This window comes from Somniosus microcephalus, chromosome 11 (genome assembly GCF_052327205.1).
Source record: "Somniosus microcephalus isolate GS21.2 chromosome 11, FLI_Smic_1.0, whole genome shotgun sequence".
Taxonomy (NCBI): Eukaryota; Metazoa; Chordata; class Chondrichthyes; order Squaliformes; family Somniosidae; genus Somniosus; species Somniosus microcephalus.
This window is the reverse complement of record NC_140997.1, coordinates 32,906,761-32,921,796: the sequence shown is the minus strand read 5'-3', so window position 1 is coordinate 32,921,796 and position 15,036 is coordinate 32,906,761. Positions and strand designations below refer to the sequence as shown.

Below are 15,036 nucleotides of genomic sequence, written 5' to 3'. Positions count from 1 at the left end.
ATAAATTCATGTCTATTCCAACTTTACTAAACTCGCAATGTTGGTGACAAACAGGCAGACTGCAGCGGTTCAAGGCGGCGGCTCACCACCACCTTCTCAAGGGCAATTGGGGATGGGCAATAAACGCTGGCCTTGCCAGCGACGCCCACATCCCAGGAACTAATAAAAAAAACAGGTGCCAAATCATCTGAATTTTATTAATTACCCCAGATGTTCCCATTTCCTACTGCACAAAAAGTATAAACTTTCTTCAATAGACTTCAACTGTTTAAATACATTAAAATGAATGAACTGGTAGAAAAATATCCTTTGTAAAAGGAATGCTGCCATAAAAACTAATGCACAGTAACTGGTGGCACTGTCTCTCTTTCTAAAGAACCCTGAAATTTCTAATGCGTTTCCATGATGAACTCAGACTGTAAAGCCCTGAAAACCAATCACAGAGCAAAGATGAAAAACCGTCCTTCAAGACACTACTGATATCCTTTTGTTCTCTGGAAATATGCATGGAAGGCTCATTCATCATGCCAGTCATTTACACTACAAATGCCAACACTGCCCTGTTGTAGTTGGCAGTAAAATTGCAAAATTACTGAACTCACAGGCAATGGCAATAAGCACCAAAGTTATGAATAGGCTTCTGAAAGTAGCAGAATCATTACCTGCAATAAAACCCAAATAGGATGGACACTGGGGAGGCAACAAACATGACTGCAACTTCAGATTTACTGTAACTTCAGATTTGGACAGTGGTTAGGGACAGGAGGGTGTGACTATGAGTGAGGCAGGTATGGGGATCCAGAAAGTAGCATTGGAGGAGCCTCAGCCCTTGCACTTGTCCAACGGGTACGAGGTTCTTGCAGCCTGTGTGGACGAGAGCAAGGACTGCAGGGAGGATGAGCAAACTGACCACACAACCTTGGTACAGGGGGTCATTCAAGTTGGGGGGAGTAAAAAGGAATGTAGTAGTGGTAGGGGACAGTATAGTTAGGGGGATAGATACTGTTCTCTGCAGCCGAGAGCGTGAGTCCTGAAAGCTGTGTTGCCTGGTTAAGGACATCTCCTCAGGGCTGGAGAAGAACTTGGAGTAGGAGGGGAAGAATCCAGTTATCGTGGTCCACGTAGGTACCAAGGACATAGGTAGGACTAAGAAAGAGGTTCTGCCGAGAGAGAGTTTGAGCAGCTAGGGACCAAATTAAAAAGCAGAACCACAAGGGTAATAATCTCTAGATTACTACCTGAGCCACGAGCAAATTGGCATAGGGTCAATAAGATCAGAGAGTTGAATGTGTGGCTCAAGGATTAGTGTGGGAGAAATGGGTTTCAATTCATGGGGCACTGGCACCAGTTATGGGGAAAGAGGGAGCTGTTCTGTTGGGACGGGCTTCACTTGAACCGTGCTGGGACCAGTGTCCTGGCGAATCGAATAACTAGGGCTGTAGATAGGGCTTTAAACTAAATAGTTCGGGGGAGGGTTCAGGTGAGGGGAAACTTAGAAAGTTAGAGAGAAAGGACAAGGCAATAGTGCAGGGTAGCGATAAGGGTAATGATAACCAGAGTGTGACAGGAAGGGACAGAGCATACAAGCATAAGAGTGCACCGGTAAATAGGGTCAGAGTAGGGAAAAATGGTAAAGAGACAAAATTAAAGGCTTTTTATCTGAATGCACACAGCATTCGTAACAAGATAGATGAATTGACAGCATAAATAGAAATAAATGGGTATGATCTGATCGCCATTACAGAGACTTGGCTGCAAGGTGACCATGGCTGGGAACTGAATATTCAGGGGTATTTGACATTTCAGAAGGATAGGCAGAAAGGAAAAGGAGGTGGGGTAGCTCTGTTAATAAAGGATTAGATCAGTACAGTAGTAGGAAATAATCTTGGCTCGGAAGATCAAAGTGTAGAATCAGTTTGGGTGGAGATAAGAAACAATAAGGGAAAAAAGTCACTGGTGGAAGTAGTCTATTGATCCCCCTAACACTAGCTACACTGTGGGACAGAGTATAAATCAATAAATAATGGGGGTCTGTAAGAAAAGGTACTGCAGTAATTGTGGGTGATTTTAATCTTTATAGATTGGACAAATCAAATGGGCAAAGATAGCCTTGAGGACGAGTTCATAGAGTGTATTCGGGATGGTTTCTTAGAACAATACGTTGTGGAACCAACCAGGGAACAGGCTATTTTTGATCTGGTGATGTGTAATGAGACAGGATTGATTAATGATCGCATAGTAAAGGATCCTCTAGGGAAGAGTGATCGTAACATGATAGAATTTCACATTCAGTTTGAGGGTGAGAAACTTGGGTCTGAAACTAGTGTCTTAAACTTAAATAAAGGCAATTACAAGGGTATGAAGACAGAGTTGGCTAAAGTGGACTGGAAAAATTGATTAAAAAGGTAAGATGGTAGATAAGCAGTGGCAAACTTTTAAGGAGATATTTCATAACTCTTAAAGATATATTCCAGTGAGAAAGAACAAACCATCCATGGCTAACTAAAGAAGTTAAGGAGGGTATCAAATTGAAAGAAAAGGCATACAATGTTGCAAAAATTAGTGGTAGGCCAGAAGATTGGGAAATTTTTAGAAACTTGCAAAGGATAACTAAAAAAATAAGAGGGAGAAAATAGATTATGAGAGTAAACTAGCAAGAAATATAATAACAGACAGTAAGAGCTTCTACAAGGAAGAGAGCAGCTAAAGTAAACGTTGGTCCCTTAGAGGACAAGACTGGGGAATTAATAATGGGAAACAAGGAAATGGCAGAGACTTTGAACAAATATTTTGTATCTGTCTTCACGGTAAGATAGACTAAAAGCATCCCAATAATAGTGGAAAATCAAGGGGCAAAAGGGAGGGAGGAGCTTAAAACAATCACCATCACTGGAGAAAAAGTGCTAGGCAAACTAATGGGACTAAAGGCTGATAAGTCCCCTGGACCAGATGGCCTGCATCCTAGGGTCTTAAAAGAAGTGGCTGCAGAGATAGTGGATGCATTGGTTGTAATCTTCCAAAATTCCTTAGATTCTGGAAAGGTCCCAGCGGATTAGAAAGCCGCAAATGTAACGCCCATATTCAAGAAAGGAGGGAGACAAAAAGCAGGAAACTATAGGCTAGTTAGCCTAGCATCTGTCATTGGGAAAATGCTGGAATCCATTATTAAGGAAGTAGTAGCAGGACATTTAGAAAATCATAATACAGGAAACTCTTTGGTATCCGGCACCGACGGGACCGGGATGTTGCCGGTTGATTAAAAATTCCGGATGACGGAGAGGGTTATCTACCGAGGCTATTTTTAACAAACAAAAATTAATTTTTTTTTTTTTTTTTTTAATGTGCAGTATACAGTAATTGGGTACTCACCTACAGAATGTTGTGTTAAATGGATAGTGGAAGATGCTTGATTAAGTACAGTACTGCCAGTTGAGGGTAATCCATAACTTTTTAATGACTTCCGACAGCGCCAAGAAGCCGAGTAGTGGTAGTTTGGAGAACTACCCCCACTGACTAACTCGGCCACCGCGGGAGACTCGGACTCAAACACGGCAACATTTCCGGTTATTGAGGTGTTGTTTTCGGAGTATGAATTTTGCCGGTTAATAGAGAATTCCGGATATTTAGGTGCCATTTAAACGAGAGTTTCCTGTACAATCAAGCAGAGTCAACATGGTTTTACGAAAGGGAAATAGTGTTTGACAAATTTATTAGAGTTCTTTGAGGAGGTAACGAGCAGGGTGGATAAAGGGGATGTAGTGCATTTGGATTTCCAAAAGGCATTCGATAAAGTGCCACATAAAAGGCTATTGCACAAGAGAAGAGCTCATGGTGTTAATATATTAGCATGGATAGAGGATTGGCTAACTAACAGAAAACAGAGTCTGGGTAAATGGGTCATTTTCAGGTTGGCAAAGTGTAACTAGTGGGGTGCCACAGGGATCAGCGCTGGGGCCTCAACTATTTACAATCTATATTAATGACTTGGATGAAGGGACAGAGTGTACTGTAGCCAAATTTGCTGACGATACAAAGATAGGTGGGTTAGCAAGTTGTGAGGAGGACACAGAGTCTGCAAAGGGATATAGATAGGTTAAGTGAGTGGGTAAAAATTTGGCAGATGGAGAATAATGTGGGAAAATGTGAGGTTATCCACTTTGGTAGGAATAGAAAAGCAAAATATTATTTAAATAGAAAGAAAGAGACTACAGAATGCTACGGTACAGAGGGATCTGGTGTCCTTGTACATGAAACACAGAAAGTTAGCATGCAGGTACAGCAAGTAATTAGGAAGGCAAATGGAATGTTGGCATTTATTGCAAGGGGGATGGAGTATAAAAGTAGGGCAGTCTTGCTACAACTGTACAGGGCGTTGGTGAGACCACACCTGGAGTACTGCGTACAGTTTTGGTCTCCGTATTTAAGGAGGGATATACTTGCATTGGAGGCAGTTCAGAGAAGGTTCACTAGGTTGATTCCTGGGATGAAGGGGTTGTCTTATGATGAAGGGGTTGTCTTATGATGAAAGGTTGAGCAGGTTGGGCCTATACTCATTGTAGTTTAGAAGAATGAGAGGTGATCTTATTGAAACATAAGTTTCTGAGGGGGCTTGACAGGGTAGATGCCGAGAGGATGTTTCCCCTCGTGGGGGAATCTAGAACTAGGGGACATAGTTTCAGAATAAGGGGTCGCCCACTTAAGACAGAGATGTGGAGGAATTTCTTCTCTCAGAGGATCGTGAATCTTTGGAATGCTCTACCCCAGAGAGCTGTGGAGGCGGAGTCACTGAATATATTCAAGGCAGAGATAGACAGATTTTTGAACTACAGGGGAGTCCAGGGTTATGGGGAACAGGAAGGAAAGTGGCGTTGAGGCCAAGATCAGATCAGCCATGATCTTATTGTATGGCGGAGCAGGCGCGAGGGACCGAATGGCCACCTATTTCTTATGTTCTTACTGAGCAGCTGAAGTACCCCGCTCCCCTCTGTACAGGAGGCGAGTCATGTTTTGCTACCACACATCTGTACAAAGCTTCCCCAATCACTGGAAAAGTTACAGGGTTCAAACTGGAACAATTTTTAAAATTGTACCTATTCACCTAGTTACATGCTCTTTGTCAGGCACTGCCACTTTTCATTTGCTGCCGCTCACCTGTCTCAACATAAAGGCTCACCTTTGACCTTCCCCTCTCTGACCCTGAACAATCAGTCCTCAGCAAAGGCCTGAGCTTTATCCCCTTACGCCCCTTCCTCAATGAATTTCGAGCTCGGCACGACGCTGAGCTCTTATTCTGTCGCCTTCGTCTCCGTGCCCACTTGTTTGGCCAGAAGTCTTCCCAGCACATAGCGGATGCTTTCTCCAGTTTTCAGAATTCGCGTTCTACCTGGACTCTTACCCGCTCTAGATCTTTTCATTGCGAACTGCTGGCATGACATCGGCCGTCTCAATTTCTCTGCTCCCCTCACTCACTCCAGCATACCTCCCTCTGAACTTGCAGCACTCCGTTCTCTTAGATCCAACCCTAACATTGTCATTAAACCTGCTGACAAGGGCGGTGCTGCTATGGTTCGGCGAACTGGCCTCTACGGACCTCATCTCCTCTGGAGATCTTCCCTCCACGGTCGCCAACCTCAGTACCCCAACCCCGCACAGCCCACTTCTACCTCCTTCCCAAGATCCACAAACAGGACTGCCCTGGTAGACCCATTGTTTCAGCCTGTTCTTGCCCCATGGAACTGATTTCTTCCTGTCAACTCAATTTTTTCTCCCCTTGTCCAGTCTCTTCCCACCTACATCCGCGACCCTTCCGACACCCTCCGTCACTTTAACAGTTTCCAGTTTCTTGGGCCCAACCGTCTCCTTTTCACCATAAACGTCCAATCTCTCTACACTTCCATTCCCCACCAAGATGGTCTGAGGGCGTTCTGCTTCTTCCTTAGAGTGAGGCTCAACCAGTCCCCATCCACCACCACCCTCCTCTGCCTGGCTGAACTTGTTCTCACATTGAACAACTTCTCCTTTGACTCCACTCACTTCCTCCAAATTAAAGGTGTTGCTATGGGAACCCACATGGGTCCTAGCTATGCCTGCCTTTTCGTGGGCTATGCAGAACACTCTTTGTTCTAGTCCTACTCAGGTCCCCTCCCTCACCTCTTTTTCTGGTACATTGATGACTGTATCAATGCAGTTTCCTCCTCTCGCCCTGAACTAGAAAATTTCATTCACTTTGTTTCCAATTTCCACCTTTCCCTCACGTCGACATGGTCCATCTGGTACTGACTCTTCCCTTCGCTTCCTCGACTTCTTTGTCTCCATTTCTGGTGGTAGGCTATTGACAAACATCCACTATAAGCCCACCGACTCCCACAGCTGCTTGGACTACATTTCCTCCCACCCCACTTCCTGCAAGAACTCTATTCCATTCTCCAAGTGTCTTCATCTCCGTCACATCTGTTCGGACGATGCCACCTTCCATACTAGTGCCTCCGATATGTCTTCCTTTTTCCTCAACCGAGGATTCCCCTCTACCATGGTTGACACGGCCCTCAATCGTGTCCGTTCTATTTCCCGCACTCCTGCTCTCACCCCTTCCCCTCCCTCCCAGAACCACGATAGGGTTCCCCTTGTCCTCACATTTCACTCCGCCAGCCTCCACATTCAAAAGGATCATACTCCACCATTTCTGCCACCTCCAGCGTGATCCCACCACCAAATACATCTTCCCCTCCCCTTTCAGCATTCCGAAGGGAACACTCCCTCCACAACACACTGGTCCACTCCTCAATCACCCCCAACACCCCCTCCCTTCCCACAACACCTTCCTGTGCAAGCGCAGGAGATGCAACACCTGCCCTTTTACCTCCTCCCTTCCCACTGTCCAGGGCCCCAAACACTCTTTCCAGGTGAAACAGCGATTTACTTGTACTTCTTGCAATTTAGTATACTGTATTCACTGCTCACGGTGTGGCCTCCTCTACATTGGGGAGACCAAACGCAGACTGGGGGACCGCTTTGCGGAAACCCTCCGTTCAGCCTGTAAGCGTGACCCTGAGCTTCCGGTCACCTGTCACTTTAATTCTCCGCTCCACTCCCACTCTGACCTCTCCGTCCTCGGCTTCTTACACTGTTCCAACGAAGCTCAACGTAAGCTCGAGGAACAGCACCTCATCTTTCGATTAGTCATTTTACAGCCTTCTGGACTCAACATCAAGTTCAACAATTTCAGACCATAACCTGTGCCCCTATTTTTTCAGATGGCAGCTGTTGATTTTGCCATTCCCATTTACACCTCTATTAGACCCATGTTTTGTTTGTTTACTTGTCCCCTTACCATCTCCTTTTTCTTTGTACAGTCATATTTTTTCATTTAATCTCTCCTGCCTTCCACCCGATCACACACTTTCCCTTTTGTTCTTTCCTTCCCTTCCCCCGGCCCTGCACTTGCTTAAAATCTGTTACATCTCTAACCTTCTCCAGTTCTAACGAAAGGTCATCGACCTGAAACGTTAACTCTGTTTCTCTCTTCATAGATGCTGCCTGACCGGAGTATTTCCAGCATTTTCTGTTTTTACTTTATAGTATAAAGGCTCACAGCTCTCCTGTGGTACCTCATTAGGTTGCTTCCACTCCTGCCTGCTCCAATGAAGTCAGCACATCTTCCATAATAGCGTCTCATTCCACCCCGGATCATCAGCATGGGTGTGGCCCAAAGCTCCATTCCGTGATCTTTTTCTCTGTCTGGATGCTGTCCTTTGGTGACATCATTTGCAGACATGGAGCTAGATTTCACAAATATGCTGATAACATTTAGCGGCTGGATAGGCAAGAATTTCCTTCTGTCAACTTTCGCAAGATTAAATCCATTCCATTCGACTCTCGCCAAAACTCAACACCTTTCCGCAACTCCATCCGTCAACGGCATCTGCTTCAGGAGCAAGCAATCTCGACAACCTATTCAACCCAGAGCAGAACTCAATCCCACATTCTAGCCTCCATCAAAACCATCTCCACAACATAATCCGTCTTCATCCCTACCTCACTCACAATGCCACAAACACTTATCCATGTCTTCGTCACCTGCAGACTCCTCTTCTTAGCTTCCCGAAGTCCATCCTTAAACTGCAACGTGTCCAAAACTCTGCCCCATATCCTTTGCTGACACTAACTCCATATTACCCTGTCCTGTTTGATCTTCATTAGCTATCCTTCAATACATCAATCTCAAAATCCTTCTCATCATTCATAAGTCCTTCCATGGCCTCTCCCCTCCATATCTTTGTAACCTCCTCCAGCTCCATGTTCCTGCATGTACCCACTATTCTTTTGGCTCCGGCTTCTTTTCCATCACCCTCTGCTCCACTTTCGGTCACAGAGCTTTCAGTTTTCTTGGCCCCACCATTCAGGTACTCTCCCTAAAACCCTGCACCTTGCTACCTTTCTCCTTTCTTCTAAAGCCTTCTCAAAACCTCTCTTTACTTATGCTTTTGATCACCATAACCCTCCTCCCATCACTGCTCGGTGTTTGTTTATATTTGCCTCCGAGCACAAGATGTTTTATTATAATAAAGGCACCACACAAGTGCAAGTTTTTGTGGTTGGCTATGAGTCTGCATTTACTTGTATCTGGAATGGATTTAATTTTTGTGAGGTGGGATAAGAGGAATAGAGAAGAGGGTTTAAACAACAGTGTTCCCTGGTGAGTACAGTACAAGCTTAGCGCTGTTATTTTGCTGCAGCAGTTTAATGGTTGTTATTGAATAGACAATACCTGTACAGGGCGATTTCCCAAGAAATTCAAGTCCATGTTCTCACCAAACAGGTATCCCTCAGGATGTGGTGTATCAAACTTCTCACCACCCATGAAGAAATGGCTTGCAAAGTAATTTCCTGGAATATCAAATAGTAATCTAGTTATAAACAGTACTGTAAAAGCAGTTTTTAATATCAGAAATGGAAGTGGAGATAGCTAGTATTTAATATAATTAATGCACTTGCTAATATTATTAAACACAGTTTCTTCATTTCAGAAATAATTGTATTTAAACAACAACGTTATGGTATAAATGGGCAGACTCTCTCAAAACCCACAAGATTGGCTGTTATGGAAACAAGGATTAAATTCATCTATAACATTTTTTGAGACCATCCATCACACTTGAAGTGTAATTTCAGACGCCACACTTTGAAGTTTGAGAAGTATTTAAAAAAAAGTAATTTTGTATTTTTTTCCTCTGGGGTGAAGCCAAAAAGCACTCTGATGTGCAAAAATCCCTCAACAATCAGCAATTAAACCAGATTGACCTCAATCTGTTTACTTGCAGCAATCAGACGTTAAGGTCTTAAAAGTGCAGACAAACTTAAATGAAGCCGCACCTTAGCACCAGAAGAATACATTGGCCCGTAATTTCCGATAGGAGGCTTCCTGCGTGCGGATGCCTCCTGTCAGAAGAAAATCGACGCACTTACCCGAGGGCTCCTGAGGTCCGGACACTTCTGATCATGGGCCTCTCCACAGTCGCAATGCGCAGAGGCCCACGTATCCCAGGGGCGCATGTGGTTCGCAAGCGTCCCTGGGATCACGTGGGCCAGGCAAGCCTATGGGAGAAGGGAATCCCCCTTCATACTTTTGACAGATAGACCTGTCAAAAGTAGGAATGGGGATCACTGAAAAAAGACACAAACAATAAATACATTTTTTTTTTTTAAACCATCACGTTTTTAAAAAGGAGTTAAAATTACATTAAATTAAATATTTTAAACAAAAATTTAATTTTTTGAAAATATAATTAAACTTTTTTACGGGGCTAAAAATAAACATACCTTTTTTAAAGTTTTTTTTAAATTATAAATGAGTGAAATTTTTTTTTAAATTTTTTAAAAACTTTTTAAAACTCTTATGTTGTTAAAAGCAGACCTTACGCTTGCTTTTACCAGGCGTAAGATTTTTAAGTGATTTCAGCGGGCGGAGGTTCTGCAGAAAGCAGAACTCTCCACCCACAGAGGCCCTTCTCCAGGGCAGGCGTCCGATCTGACAAGAGCATTCTTGATAGATCGGAAATGCCGGTTTTCAGCGCATGCGCTGTGCATGTCTGAAACTGGCATTTCCGATGTCCCTACGGGTGTGTACACAGCTCATACCCACCCGTAGGCATCGGAAAATACGGGCCTTTGTCTATTACATGGTATAGTGCCCCAGTCATAAAACAGTCAACCGACTTACTGTGTACAATGCCACAGGACATCAGCTGATCTTTATAATAACATTTCTATCATTTACATCATGTCATTGTTTATCTTCCCTTTCTTCAGTTAAGTATTCTTATTCTCTTCCTCATTTGTGGTTTCAGTTTTTATCCTTTCTCATTAGCTATTTTTGACTTTCATTTACCAAATATATTGTGCAAAACCTTTCTCCCCGTTACAATGTTCTAACCCAAAATATTCCAGCAAAAAAACTCTAAAATGCAACCATGACGATGGATCCTCAATAACCCAGTCCATAACCTGCTTGGGGACATAGTTTGGGGGGAGGAAGAGTGAGATTCTAGACAGACAGAAACTATTGGGGTATGGGTGGGAAAGAGCGAGTGACAGTAGTTGGGTGGGGGGTGGGAAGAGAAAGTGATAAATACCCTGCAACAAAAGAGGGAGAGAAACCCTATTATGGGAGAAGAGAATCTCCGATTCTGCTAAGCAGAGGTGGACCAGCTGCTGTCAAGCTGAGCCAGCCCAGGTTATGAAATAGGGAGAGGGGAGGTCACGATTCTCAATTGTCAGCTGCCGTTTCTCACCTGCAAAACGGACAGGTGGCAGTTGAAAATTGGGGGGAAAACAGGGCATCTAGGTTGCCCCATTGACACCCAAGGCCAGCCTGATGAGATGGCCCAGTAAATGGGCAATCAGCACAACCACCCGTTTCTGGCAGAAGGCTGCTTAAATATGCAAGTTGGGGTCCTACGTCATTTGTGGGAATTGACATTTTTAATTTTTATCTCTGTGGGCCAGGAGAAGCAGGGGTTCCCGATTTCTCACCCTCCCACAACCGGCAAGCTGCACTGGGTGGGGATTTTGGGGGGGGGGGGGGGGTGGGTGGTGGAAGGGAGGGAACTTTTTATACCCAAAGCTCGCTGGTAGCAGTCAAATGAGGTCTGAACTGAAAATGGTTTGAGCCTCCCGATGTCGGCTTTTGGGCAGGTAGCGTGGCCACTCTGCCAGCTTTGCGCCTGTTTCGGGCATAGGTTGAATGCTGGCCTCAAAGTATCCTCACTGTGGACACCACTACATGAAATCCTGTACATCCTGACTGCATTGAACATTTCCAAAAATGTTTTTACACAAATCAGTTTAATTCAGCAGCGACATATTTTATTTAAACCTGGCAGCAATGGAATTTTAAAAAGCCATTTGATTCAACCTACTGCGTTATGCAAAATGGACATTACTATGCTGGAAATCAGGGAATAAAATATTGTATGATAATTGGTTGCTACTGCTGCAATTGATCATTTCACAGGCCTCCAGCAGTCATATTTTACAGATGTCACCTTTCCGTTACTACTTCAACATTGAGAAAATACGCTAGTCAAGTGTGAAAAGGTTGGAGTTACAGGAATCAACAATATTTAGGATCCTTTGGGCTTGCAAATTATATCAATAACCTATTTCTTAAATATTGTAACCAAATGATAAAGTAGAAATGAGACAGTGAAACTGGTGCATAGAGCGTGTGATGCCGGATAAGGGATGATCCAAAGCATTTTTTTTTAATGTATTCTTGATATATGCCATATAGAAATGCTCGTTAGCAGCCTTAATACTTGCGAGTCCGTACCCAACTCCAGGACTTGAGCATTGTATTGATGGAAGTATCATCCATCAAATTAAACGTGCATCATGTGCCTGTTTCAAGCCAGTATTAAATGAGCTTATGGCACTATGCAAAGAAGAGCAGGGAGTTCTCTCGGTGTCCTGGCCAACACTTCTCCTTCAACAAGTATCAAAAACAGATTTACTGGTTCTTCATCTTATTGTTGTTTATGGAATCTTGCCATGTGCAGAACAGCTGCTACATCACTGTACTCCAAAATAATTCATTGAGTGTAAAGTGTTTTGATATGTGTGAGAAATGTTCAAAGTCGCTATGCAAGTCTTTATGCACCAAATTGGGAGGCATTGGAGATTGTTAAATTGTGGCATTATCTCGTTAAGACACCATCAAATGGCACAATCACAGCTCTACATTCAATACATACTGCATCTAAACTATTAAAAACAGTAGCTGGACTACACATGTGTATGTGCCAAGTATAAAAGTGGTTTCATATTTTTATTTACTAGTACTGTTGTCAATTCAGATTTGATAACTGGCCTTGTATTTGCAGTAGAAGCATGATGTATAATCAAGGAACATAGATCTGTCACACTCCCCCGTGTATCTGATCCACAAATTACTATAATGGAGTGACTGGCATCAGCGGACAGTACTCCTGCTCAGATGTTCTACTCTTCCTTCCCGTCTGAAGAGGTTATTAAAGGAAAGTCCCCACACCAATGCTACATTTGTAACAAATCCTTGCAAATGGATGGAGGATTCTGTATTTGTTTTCTGCCCACCTCATCACTGTAGTATTACGTATTTAATTTGATTTTTGCTACTACCATACGAAAGTAGTAGTATTGCATAACGACTAAATGGTCTTGTAACTGGACTGATTTGAGTTAAATAATCTATCATTTTTGCAGAGTTTTCCCATGAAAAACTTCTAGGAACTAAAGAAATTTGAGACTAGGGGTTAAAATTTATACCAAATGGCTGAAAAGTGTAATACATAAGAAAGCAGCTGATAGTTTCTGGTAGGGGGTGGAATTGAAGGTTATACAGAACATGTTGATCGAATGCACCATAGGATACAATTTCTCCTGTACTGTTGAGCTCTGTAGATAGGAAGGAGGAGAAAAAGCAAAGAGATGAAATATCTGTGAAGGGCAGATCAGGAATGAATAATAAATGCTTTGAACAGGAAGCTACGGTTTCAGTGCTCACTTGCACTGCAGTGAATTTGGAGGAAGGCAGAGTTGCACACACAGTGATATACACCAGCCTTTGACCACCAATGAGAATTTTAATAAATCAATTTAAAACAGCTGGCAGTACAGTCAGCTCCTTTCAATCATTGGATGGCAGGACAATGGCCAGAGCCAGCTACTTTTTGGGCTTGCTTCACTTTGGTTGCTCTTTCATATCGAGTGCAGTTACTCACGTTAGACCACCTCTGCCAGATGGCAGCAAAGATGTGCATATGTCCATTTCATACTGCATTTTGTCACTGCAGCAGCATCAAGAGGTAATGAAGCGACAGTGCTAAAGCTGTAGTCTAAAAGCAACAGAAGATTATACAAATAAACTACAGTCCCCAAACTTTGCTCAGTAAGGGGGGGGGGAAAAGAGAAGTGCCTCAAAACAAAATTACCATCATTCTCCACTGTTACTTAATTCACAAAATAACATTCGTGTAACTGAAATAACAGGCAGTTACGTAATATATAATAAAGCTGGGAATTGATTGTAAACATTTTACACATTACTGCACAGATTTGAAAACATCTGCCAACACAAACAACAGCTGCCACATTTTCGCAGATTGTAGCAAAACTCCTCAAAAATGTCACCTAAAATGCCAGCAGCTTTTAATCGAAGGTTTTCCACTTGTCATGGCAATGAGCTATGCTGGCTTGGGGGAATATCCATGGCATGTGGAAGAGAAGCATACCACCACCATGCCACATATCTCCACCGCCAGTGCAAGTCTAATAAGACTGGTCCCTGCCTGCTTAATCACCATTATCTACAATACGTTACAGATACTTTGTAAAAAACTTTGTAAAAACTTCATTAAAATACTAAAGTCGATGGAAAACAAATGACCAGTTCAGTTTGATTAATGCAAAGATCAATTATATATTAGTCTTAGTGTGCTTGAATAGAGTGAGAGACCATGACCAGATTACTGCAATAAACTTATTTGAAATATGCATTTTAAGATTTTAGCCAAGTACTGCTGTATAATAAATTCAAGGAAATAAATCCAGGAAGTCAGGACTACAAAATCAACAATCCGCACACCCACATCAGACGTTTTCAAACTAGGGTCCAAGGACCATCAGGGAATCCAAGATCAAGTTTCTGTATTTTAGCCCTTACCTGCACATTATTTCTTTTGCTGTATACCAATTTTAAAACATTGCATTGATAGCACGGTTTTCTTTTGGGTGGCCAACTCCATCTTTCGAAAGTTTGGGGACTGTCAATATTAGCAGGGATCATCCACACACAAGTTTCAAAGCTGCTGACCTAAATAGGAGCTACAAATGTCTGTTCACAAACATTTTCATAACTCTACTCGATACCAGGCAGCATTAATCCGATGTGCAGTATTCTGAAACCCAGAAAGAATCTTCAGTACTTAAATGGTTAAAACACCAGTTTGACAATTTCCAAATTTACCACATTGAAAACAAATGAATTTTTATGGTGCTTCGTTTATTCCGCATGCAACATGCTCTGCCAGATCTTTTCTGTATTTGTAATTCAATGAACGAGCTGTTGAGAACTTGAAAAATTGCCAGTAAACAATCATAATCTCTTTTGTAAATGCCATTCGTATTTCAAATCCAATTCACTATTTCCATGTGTCCTTTAATCGAAGGTCTGTTCCAAGCTGCAATCAATCAGCTCAACATAGTATTCAAAAGAACACGATACCATCATTGAAAGAAGGCATTTTCATTCTGCTTCAGTCACTTAATAAATTGTTAAATGTTTTTGTGGGGAATACAATACTATATTAAACAAGGCCCGAGATGTGCTAATACGCAAGCTGCTATATATCAACAGAAGTAAGACTAGCAAATGTAACAAGAAGTAGAATGGTGCAAGTTGATTTTGTGCATGTCAGATCAGTGTCTTCTGTTACACTTAACACAAAACTGTAGTCACCAAAGAGAACAGGAAGCCCACACATCAATACAAGGATCCCA

The 15,036-nt window shown here is 42.7% G+C and overlaps 1 protein-coding gene across 8 annotated transcripts in view; it reads right to left on the bottom strand.

Annotated features, from left to right (window-relative positions):
• The window catches only part of LOC147110459 (E3 ubiquitin-protein ligase MGRN1-like), a 152,806-nt gene that overhangs the window by 100,966 nt on the left and 36,804 nt on the right, over window positions 1-15,036 (bottom strand). For all 8 annotated transcript variants that reach the window (XM_086000452.1, XM_086000449.1, XM_086000450.1 and 5 more), the window contains exon 2: window positions 8,768-8,886. In XM_086000452.1, the coding sequence (XP_085856578.1) occupies window positions 8,768-8,860 (93 nt within the window). In that variant the 5' untranslated portion in view covers window positions 8,861-8,886. The remainder of the gene's footprint in view (window positions 1-8,767; window positions 8,887-15,036) is intronic.